Below are 10,554 nucleotides of genomic sequence, written 5' to 3'. Positions count from 1 at the left end.
GGAAAAATTAGGTACTCTGAATTGGATAGAAGGTTGTAGGTGATAGAAGAAAATTAATTGATGTGGTCAATTTATTTAAGCTGCTTTAATGAAAAATTAAATCAGATTTTATTTCCCAGGGCCATGAAGCTAAATTCTCATCATCTCTTTAGTAGATGAGAAGATGTTTATCAAGTATTTACTCTGAGGTCCAGCTCTGAGTTGGATGAGACTATGGGGATTTAAGCAATTGAGTCTCACTTGAATAATACGAGCCCAGGAAGGTTCTGACTCCACAGACCGAAGCACTGGGGCATTCTTTACTAGAATGTTCACCAATTGCATTGTAATGGTTCTCAGATGTATTTTCTCAGTTGGAAAGTTTGCCCAGAGGTCATCCACCTGAGTTCAACATGTTCAGCTGTTGAAACAAGGACTACAATTTAAAAGAATGCTCAAAAATTAAGATAATCAACAAGTCTGAAGAACAGCATTTATTTATTAAGACAGAGACTGGATCCACAGTCCAGTTGTGAAGTTTTAATAAGCTTGGCAATACAGAAGTGACAACCAAAGCCCACTGCAATAACAGGAGCTTCTTAAAAGCAACACATAATTATTCTAGGGGGTGACACAGAAGGAACATGAGTCTGAGACTAGCCTGGGCTATCAGGAGAGTCATTGTCTCAAAGAAAAACAAATCAAGATAAAAAGAGCCCTTACCATGCCCTGCTTTCCAGTGATTGAGTGAAGGAGAAGTATGAGGGTTCAGATCACCCCAGACAGCATGAAGCTAAAAAGCATGGGGTAAAGCTTTTACACAAACAGGGTAAAGTCTGTGGGTTTGAAATGCTTCTGTTCTTTCCTTTCTGTCCTATTGATTCTCAGATTCTATCTCCTTTTAGCCACAGTTAAAATAACACAGATAAGCCACCCAAGGAAATATAGGGATGGGCTAGTTCAAGATCCAACATTCTTAAGCTCAGCCATCCTGCACCTGAGGAGCCTCCGGCTACGTTCCGTATTGCAGAACCAAGCTGGACTACAACGCTCATGCCACTTACTGCTCCTCCTTTCTTGTAAAGTTTATATATGAGCCCAATATGTGGGCCCTGCACCCTCAGGCTACAGCAGCTGCATTCTTGTAAAAGCTGGGCCTTGCCATTTTGGTATGATCTTCCAGGACAGCTAACATGCCCAGGCTAGAAGCTTCCATCAGATTGTCAGAATGAGCTATGAAACTTTTGCTGTCATTTTAACTATATCTTCCCACACTGCCAGCTCCAAAAATAACAGTGTTCAGGGAAAAACAACCAATCAACAAAACACACACACACACGCACTCACACACGCACATGCACACACACACACACACACACACACACACACACACACACATACACACAACCAAAATGTTTGTGAACTCAGCAGGATAGTTCAGTTTTGTCCCTAGGCCTCAGTTTGGTAATGCATAAAGTCAGTCTAACTCAGTTGTGACATAGCCCCTTTGGGCCCTTCTTCCTATAGCACTCTTCTGTGGACAGAAAGAAGGGAAGGCGCAGAAGGACTAAAGAGACTAAACGGGATGATGACAAGCAGCACCAGTGCAGAAGTCAGAGGAATGGACTCAGAGTGCTTGGCCGCTAGCACCTTAACTTGCTCAACCATCTCCCCAGACCTGATGCTGTCCTTCACACTTCAAAAACTCTGAGAATCTGAGCAAATCCAGTATGTTCAGAGATACTTCGTCATCTATAAAAAGAGGATAATATGACTAAGAGCATGGGACTGTTGAGAAAACACAAATCATGCTGTACTTAAAAACACTATTGGAAAAGACTTGGGGAAAGAAGGGCCTGGAATCTGTTTGAGAAGGTTGTGTCTCTGGCAAGGCCCCTGGTTCTTTGAGGCAAGATTTTATCTCTTGATTGTGGGGAGCCTATTATAAGCTTGCAGTAGCAGCAATGGACAAGCCTATGAATACACTCACATGAACAGTGTCCAGGCCCAGGTGGGCAGAGTGGCTAGAAGCACTGCTCACCCTCTTGCACCCTTAAGCTCTTGGGTACCGTTAAATGATTGAGAATAATCCTCACCCCTGGCAAAACAATGACCTCCACAAATACCCAAAATAAGGCCAACCTGGGCCCACGTCCTGGTAAAAGACTCAATACACAAGAACCTTAATCTGCAGAGTAAAAGAAATCACTGGAGCTTTCCTCCAGGGCAGATATAACTCAAAAGAGAGACCAGTCCAATGGACACGTCTGAGCAGGCTGTGTAATTCAACAACTGCAACAACCGTAGGACTAATAACTATCTTATGTGGTACATAGTAACTGCATTTCCTCAAGGCTTCAGTAAGGGAAGGTGATGAGGTGTATGGAATGAATTTAAGGAAGCTTCCTATGCAAATTCTCTTCCTAGAGAGATTCTAGGAATCTCTACCACAGAGTCTAGGAATTCTACCACAGAGATGGTCTAAAAGACATTTCCTCCACTTAATAGCCAGAGGCAACCACCCCTTCACACTACCAACCAAGAAGTCTGAAGAGAGGAAAGAAATGGTAGCCTCAAGAGGGTGCCCGGACTCTGAGACACTTCCTGGGCCAGACTTGAAAACTATTCCTTAACCACGAAAATGCAAAAAGCCTGCAATGCTCAGCTCCCAAGCTCCCACCCTGTGTACATTTCATTCTTTAAACCACTTGTTCTGGTTTGAATTTTAGTTAGAGAAACAGCCAGAGCTCAGTCATGAGGACACAGGTATGTAACTCTAGATAGTAAAAGTTGTGATAAGCGAGCTCAGAGTAGGCCAAAGCTCCCCAAAATCAAGAGATGTAATCTTGCCTCAGTCTTGAGCACTAAGAATCCGGGGCCTTGTCAGACCTACAGTCTTCTCAAACACATTCCAGGCCCTTCCTTCCCTAGGTCTCCTCCAATAGGACTTGTAAATATAGCATGAATTTGCATCATTGTACCCATCCTTGCATTGTCTTTTTTCTCTCCCCTTCTCCTGCTATGAAGATGACTGCAGAATTTGGGAGCTCCTGCAGAGAGAAGTCAAAGCTGGGAGGAGGGAGTCTTCAGCAATTGTGATCTGTAGTCAGAGGGTGAGATTTCTCCAAAGACCTTAACCGGGATTATAACTGAGACTCATGTCGTCTGAGAGTCTCAAGACACTGACAACAGAAAGTATTCTTATGACTGCCTCAACAGTGACACCACTCACCACTCGACATGTGGCTGATCCTAATTAAGATGTGCTATCAGCATAAAATATGTGGGTTTCAAAGACTAAATATGAAAAAAATAATGCAAAATATAACAGTAATATTTTATACTTATTATGTTATGTTGTTAATATTTTAATATAGTGAAGAAAATAAAGCATATTAAATAATAAAGAACCAGGAAAATAAAAGAAATCATTGCAGTGGACTACATACAAAAAGAAAATGTGAAAACAGGAGTCAACTCTTAAGAAGAAATCTGGGCACATGAGTCTTTCCTGAGACTGATACTCCAACCAAGGACCATGCATGGAGATAACCTAGAACCCCTGCTCAGATGTAGCCCTGGCAGTTCAGTGTCCAAATGGGTTCCACAGTAATGGGAACAGGGACTGTCTCTGACATGAACTGACTGGCCTGCTCTTTGATCACCTCCCCCTGAGGGGATGGAGGGGAGCAGCCTTAACCAGGCCACAGAGGGAGACAATGCAGCCAGTCCTGATGAGACCTAATAGACTAGGATCAGAAGAAAGGGGAGGAGGACCTCCCCCATCAGTGGACTTGCAGAAGGACATAGGTGGAGAAGGGGGAGGGAGGGTGGAATTGGGAGGGGAGGAGGGAGGGAGCTACGGGGGGGGGATACAAAGTGAATAAACTGTAATTAATAAATATTTAAAAAATGAAAAAAAGAAGAGAATCAATGGAAGAAGGGAAAGGAGAAGGGAATGAGGGTGAGCATGACTAAAACTCATTGTGAAGGGCACACAATAATCCATAAAAATATACCAATCAGGTGTCCATTAAAACTAAACTTAGACCTCCCCTATCAGTGGACTAGGGGAGGGGCATAGGGGGAGAAGAGGGAGGAGGGGGAGGCTTGGGAGGTGACAAGGGAGGGGTACACAGCAGGGATACAAATTGAATAAATTCTAATAAATGATAATAAAAAAGTTTTAAAAAACTAAACTTAGTCTTTAGGCATTTTGAATTGTTAGCTCTCTGGAATTTAATGCGCTTGAGTTTTCCAAGGTCTAGAATCCCACACAGAGATATATAAACAGTCCTCAAAACCCCTGGGACAATATAAAGGACTGAAACTGCATACCTGGTTCTCACCTGTACCAAAACCAACTGAAAATCAAACCAAACCATGGAATAAGACCCAAAACTTTGAAACAGCTAAAGGGAAACATTTCAAGATGGAACACAGGCAATAACTTTCTGACGAAGACTCCAATAGCTCAAGTAATTACAGAAAAAAATTAACAAATGTGATTGCAAGAAATTTAAAAGGTTTTACAGTGCAGAAGAAATAGTGTGACAGCTTGCAAAATGGGGAAAGGAAAGAGGCTTCACCAGCTACTCACCCAATGAGCTAAGACACTGAATATACAAACAATTTTAAGTTCTCAACATCAGAAAGTACAGATAATTTAACATGTACATGGATAAATGAACAAAACAGACACTTTTAAACAGTTGGAATTTCAACATTTTAGCCATTGTGGCAAACTAAAGCAACATAGAGATTATATGTCAGTCCAGTCAGAATGATTTTCAACAAGAAGGAAACAAGCAAACAAAATGGTAAGAATTTGGAGAGGGTTGAGAACTCTAATAATGTTAATGAGAATGTAAATAAGTCCAGTCACTGCAGAAATCCATGTGGAGATTCCTCAGAATATGGAAAATACAACTTGCATATGACTCGAATATACCACTTGTGGGTACACATCCAAAAGGGTTAAGTCAGCTCACTCCAGTGTTGCCAGTACACCTATGTTTATTGCATCACACGGCCAAGTTATAAAACCAGTACAGGTGTTGGTTAAATAAGAAAACGTGGCGTATATGCACACTAGAGTTTTATTCAGCCATAAAAGGGAATAAAATATATCAATTGCAGGGAAATGGAAACCAGGGATCATTGTGTTAATCAAAATAAGCTAATCTAACAAAGATAAATATCTATGTCTCTGACACCTGGAATCTATGGAAGTAAAAAAAAAAAAAAAAAAAGGACGTAAAAGGAGGTTTATTAGGGATTTGGAAGAAGGATGGGGAAAAGGCAAGAAAGGAAGATAGTGGAAACTAATACAATCAAATTACATTATACATATGTAGAGAAATATAAAAAACTGTTTACTTTGTATAAAAATACGTAATTCATTTTTAATCAAAATTAAAAGAGTAGTTATGCAACTTTGAAGTTTTCATTCTATCACATAAGAGTATAAAAACACCTTTCAGCTCCGATTATCATCACTTTTTATAAATAAATAACACTTAAACACACAAAGAAGGAAGAAAGGCTATGATTTTTGAACTACAGACTTCTCTTCCTCAAAATGCCTCAGTGACCTCATGCTAACTTGGACTTTTCCTAGGACAGGTGCGTACATGGTAATGAGCCAGTGTGGTCCACAGATGAGTACTGAGAGGCTCAGTTCAAACTTGTCCTCATGTAGCCTAACTAAACAAAAATGACTCCTTTGTATACCTATGGCAATCACTACCAAAACAAGGTGCTGTTTCCCTCCAAAGCCAGCATGGTGCCTCAGCTTCAAGCTAAGAAACCTGCCCTCTCCAACAGATCTTGGCTTCTCTCTCCAGTGCATCCCCAAGTACAGGAACACCTAGGATCCTCCTTGGTTTACCTGAGTTCATACTGCCCAAACTGAAACAAGTGCCACAAGTTTCTGAAAGCCGGAGTCTAATCAGGATCATTTAGATCGTTAATGCTTCCCCATAATTAAGTCAATTTCTGATTAGAATTGTTATTTCAACACAGCTGGGTGGTTCAACTGTGGTATTTTAATAACAACTGAGTTCCAATGATGAAAGAAGGGGAAAACACTATGTTCTTCACACAAAGAGGGGCTGCTCTTGGCTCCAGAACTATCAGGCAATTTTTGAATTAATTTTATAGGAGAACAGTGGAGCTGGCTTCACACTCCTTCTCACCAATAATGTCCGAGGGAAGGCATGATTGTGAGCAAGAGTGGTCTGTTATGTGAGAAAACAGCAAAAATGTCAGCATCACATACTATATAACAGATTCAAACTTCATAGCTATTCCATCTTCATGTTCCTATGAGTAAACATTAGGATCCCTGTTTGGCAGACAAAGTACAAGAGGGTCAGAAAGCTTGGCCCCTCCACAATCGATAAATATTAACTAACTCCTCTGCAGTGTAACTGTGTGAACCATTGCGTCTTTCTTATGGTGACATAACGGACAAATAGCTAAGGAAAGACCTAAGCCCACCCACCAGCCTCAAGGACATTTCATTCTATGGCTGCCCCCTCAGAGGTCAAAGTCACCATGTATCACCACAGGACATCAGAGCCAAAGGGTCATGGTGGAAAGGACTCCGAGGTCCTCTTGTTAGTTTTCACCTCTGCAAGTAAAATCAGTGTCAGTGCTGATGATCAAAACACCTGCTATCACCAGAAAGCACTCATAACAGTAACTCAGCCATGGTAGTTACAGTGCTGTCCCTGGTGAACCATCCAGGCTTGGAGGACTCCCAAACTCTCACAATGAATAAACACCACAGAAACACCCCAACCAAGCATTCATGAAACCCAAGTACAGAAATAGTGACAAATGACACATAAACTCTAAAGTTTTGACGCTTTCCAACATAATTAGATCAGAATCAAACAGCAAAATTTAGAAGGACAGCTCCATGGACTCAGGTGTCTTAGACAGTGTCTTAGCTCTCCATGTCTGACTCCCTTAGGCTGCTTCATAAGACTGGAACCTATCCCTCAAGTGTAGTCCTCTGGCTATGGCATGCAACCTACATCAGAAGTTTTGAAAACAATCTCTGCCATCCACTCTGCCGGCCATCTCTAATGACCAACCTGCTCACAGTTACATCAGAGAATTGACCAGTCATACAGCAAGCTGCCTATCCCTATCCCAAGAATTTGAAATCTCCATGAATGGGTCAATCCTTTGCCTGCAATCACAGGGAGGTGGGGCCAAGAGTTACTAGTCACGTAACTGAGGCCAGACCAGGAGGTACCTGATCAATAGATGAGTCAGAGCAGGCAGAGTATAAAACGCCAGGAGCTCCAAGGTCCCTCACATCGCCATCATCTCCTTCCCTCACTCACCTCCCCTGGTGCTTCAGGTAAGTGTGGGCTCTCCTGGCTCTCTGGTCTCTCCAGCTGGCCTTCCTCAGCTTGCAGAGCAGTTAAGGGACGGGGCCCATCTCCCCTTTGGAAGCTACATTCAGGTGAGAAGGGATTTAGGAAGGCCCTGGGAGAATGGTAAGCTGCTGCTGGGCAGATTATGTTTCTGGCTCCTGAACAGAATGCTAAACTCCATTAAGACTGGACTATCTGTTACTTCTCTGCCACCCCAGAGGCTGAGGGCTAGAACACAGGATTCTGCAGTGGCTGCTCAAGTCAGCTTGCTATGGACTGGATGAACCCTGTAAAGCCTGTTATGAGAGGCTGTACCCACTATGAGAGAAACAGACACAGAGACAGAGACAGACAGAGAGACAGAGTGACAGACACAGAGAGAGAAGGGAGGATGGATAAGTCATAGAATGGTGCTGATGGGAGATATCTGAAGAGCCACAAAACCCCAAGCCCTGCTTTATGGGGGCAGATAATCGGAGATAAATGACTTGTGAGATGCTGAGCTGCAATTTCCTACCAGCTACAATTTCTACCAAACTTTGACTCCTGCATAATCCAAAAGGATACCTGCTGTCTTGTAGTTAGATGTGCTGGTCCTTCCCTGTTTGCTCACAGTGCCACAGTAGAGCCGCCTCATCTAATAACTGGCCCTTGGAGCATGTCCTCACTGAAGAGGACAGATCAAGAGTTTAAACTAAGGATTTTTTTGCAGAAAATGAGTCCTACAATCTGCTAATATCCAAACAAATCTTTCCTTGTTGTGCTGGGAATGGGTAAAACCCAGGTGGAGATGTATTGCAATTTTCTACTGAACTTAAAGAATCGGGATTGGCATTTGGGAACATCCTGAGAGATGGGCTGTTCCTTAACGGAACATAAGAAGCAGGTGGAACGTAGGGTCCTCTGCCCTCCAAATCACACAGAAGAAGTCAGGTAAAGCTGAGCATGAAGGAAGGTACCACTAGGCTTTTAAAGAGTGCTCCAGCCCCTGAACGGAGTCCAGACACCTGGTCCCTGGTTGGCAAGATGCTGGGAGTCAGAAGGATGTTACCATGGATGCAGCTGCCTCCCTCACAGTGTCCTCTTGCTGCTGGTCCAATGGTGCTATTCTGCTCTTCTTCCAGGGTTCCCCTTCTCCTTAAACAAGATGTCTCACCAGAAAAAGCAGCCCACTCCCTGTCCTCCCGTGGGTTGTGGAAAGTCCTCTGGTGGAGGAGGCGGCGGCGGCGGCGGCGGCGGTGGCGGCGGCGGCTGTGGCTACTATAGCGGTGGTGGTGGCTGCGGAGGTGGCTCCTCTGGAGGCGGCTCCAGCTGCGGAGGCGGCGGCTCCTCTGGAGGCGGCTCCAGCTGCGGCGGCGGGGGTGGAGGCTCCGGCGGGGGCATCAAGTACTCTGGCGGCGGCGGAGGCTCCGGCTGCGGCGGCGGCGGCTACTCCGGGGGAGGGGGCGGCTCCAGCTGTGGCGGCGGCGGCTACTCCGGCGGCGGGGGCGGCTCTAGCTGCGGCGGCGGCGGCTACTCCGGCGGCGGGGGCGGCTCCAGCTGCGGCGGCGGCGGAGGCGGCTCCGGCGGGGGCATCAAGTACTCCGGCGGAGGCGGCGGCGGCGGCGGCTCCAGCTGCGGCGGCGGCGGCTACTCCGGCGGGGGCGGCGGCTCCAGCTGTGGAGGAGGCTCCGGAGGCGGCGGCAGCTACTGCGGAGGCTCGTCCGGAGGCGGCGGCTCCAGCTGCGGCGGCGGTTCCGGAGGGGGCAAGTACTCTGGCGGCGGCGGTGGCGGCTCCAGCTGCGGCGGCGGCGGCGGTGGCTCCAGCTGCGGCGGCGGCGGCGGTGGCTCCAGCTGCGGCGGCGGCGGCGGCTACAGCGGCGGCGGCGGCTGCGGAGGCGGCTCCTCCGGCGGCGGCGGCGGCTCCTCGGGGTCGGCGCAGCAGTATCAGTCCCAGAGCTACGGCGGCTCCAGCTGCGGCGGCGGCGGCTACTACTCCGGCGGCGGCGGCTCCTCAGGCGGCAGCTGCGGCGGCGGCTCCTCAGGCGGCGGCGGCGGCGGCTGCGGCGGCGGCTCCTCAGGCGGCGGCTCCAGCTGCGGCGGCGGCGGCTACTCCGGCGGCGGCGGCGGCGGCGGCTGCGGCGGCGGCTCCTCAGGCGGCGGCGGCTACTACTCGTCGCAGCAGACCTCCCAGAGCTCCTGCGCCCCTCAGCAGAGCTACGGGGGAGGGTCTTCCGGCGGAGGTGGTAGCTGCGGCGGCGGCTCCTCAGGTGGCGGCGGCGGCGGCTGCGGCGGCGGCTACTCCGGGGGCGGCGGCGGCGGCTGCGGCGGAGGCTACTCCGGCGGCGGCGGGGGCTGCGGCGGCGGCGGCGGCTGCGGGGGCGGTTCCTCCGGAGGCGGCGGTGGCTCCAGCTGCGGAGGCGGGTCCGGGGGTGGCTCCTCCGGGGGCGGCTCCGGAGGTGGCAAGGGGGTCCCTATCTGCCACCAGACGCAGCAGAAGCAGGCGCCTAGCTGGCCATGCAAGTAAGGTCCTCCGGTTGCCACGGAGACCGAGGAGCTGGAGGTGGTCTCCGTGGGCGCCTGTGGGCTTAGCTTTCTCATGATTTTGCCCGAGGTTTCGAAACCCTTCACCACACCCGCCCCCTAGAAGAAGCCATCGAGTCGCTCGAGCTGCATCACCTTCTGCAGTTTTTTTCGTCTTGGTTTCTGAATGACTACCTCCCAATTCCAGTACCTCCTCAATCAATAAATTTGCAATTCATGAGAATCTCTGAGTCTCCCGTCGTCTTTGTAGCTTGTGAAATTACTCCATTTTGTTCTTGCTCCTTTCATCCCATTCATTCGTCCTCGCTTAAATTCATTCAACAAGTACTCTATGTAAAGGTGTGGGGGCGGGGCCGGGACATAGATGGAACGGCTGACAGCGAAGACCAAGGAGGTGAACAGTCTGGTTGGTGGCTTAAAATCCCAAGACTGTCCCCTAAACACAAAGAAAACACCTCACTGGACATCCTCCACATCCCTGAAGTGGGGCAGTCGCCAGCAGTGGGAGGGAAGTCTTCAGGCAATTTGTAGCAGTGCAGGGGCTTAGTCTGCAAGTTCTGGAAGCAGGGTGTGCAGGGTGGCCATAACACTAGCGTGCCAATAAGGACTGTAGAGGGAAAAAAAAAAAAAAAAAGGCAACAACTACTTTGAAACTCTCCTT

General features: G+C 47.8%; 1 protein-coding gene across 1 annotated transcript; it reads left to right on the top strand.

The window, feature by feature from the left end:
* The first annotated feature begins 7,231 nt into the window (after positions 1–7,231).
* Positions 7,232–10,116, top strand: Loricrin (loricrin cornified envelope precursor protein). Its single transcript, XM_021660319.2, has 2 exons — positions 7,232–7,354; positions 8,495–10,116. Exons 1-2 carry the CDS (start codon positions 7,258–7,260, stop codon positions 9,874–9,876), a joined length of 1,479 nt encoding a protein of 492 aa, XP_021515994.1. The 5' UTR covers positions 7,232–7,257; the 3' UTR covers positions 9,877–10,116.
* Positions 10,117–10,554: the final 438 nt, after the last annotated feature.

The sequence above is a fragment of the Meriones unguiculatus genome, chromosome 10 (genome assembly GCF_030254825.1).
Source record: "Meriones unguiculatus strain TT.TT164.6M chromosome 10, Bangor_MerUng_6.1, whole genome shotgun sequence".
Taxonomy (NCBI): domain Eukaryota; kingdom Metazoa; phylum Chordata; class Mammalia; order Rodentia; family Muridae; genus Meriones; species Meriones unguiculatus.
The sequence above is the reverse complement of the archived record's forward strand: the minus strand, read 5'-3'. Positions and strand labels throughout refer to the sequence as shown.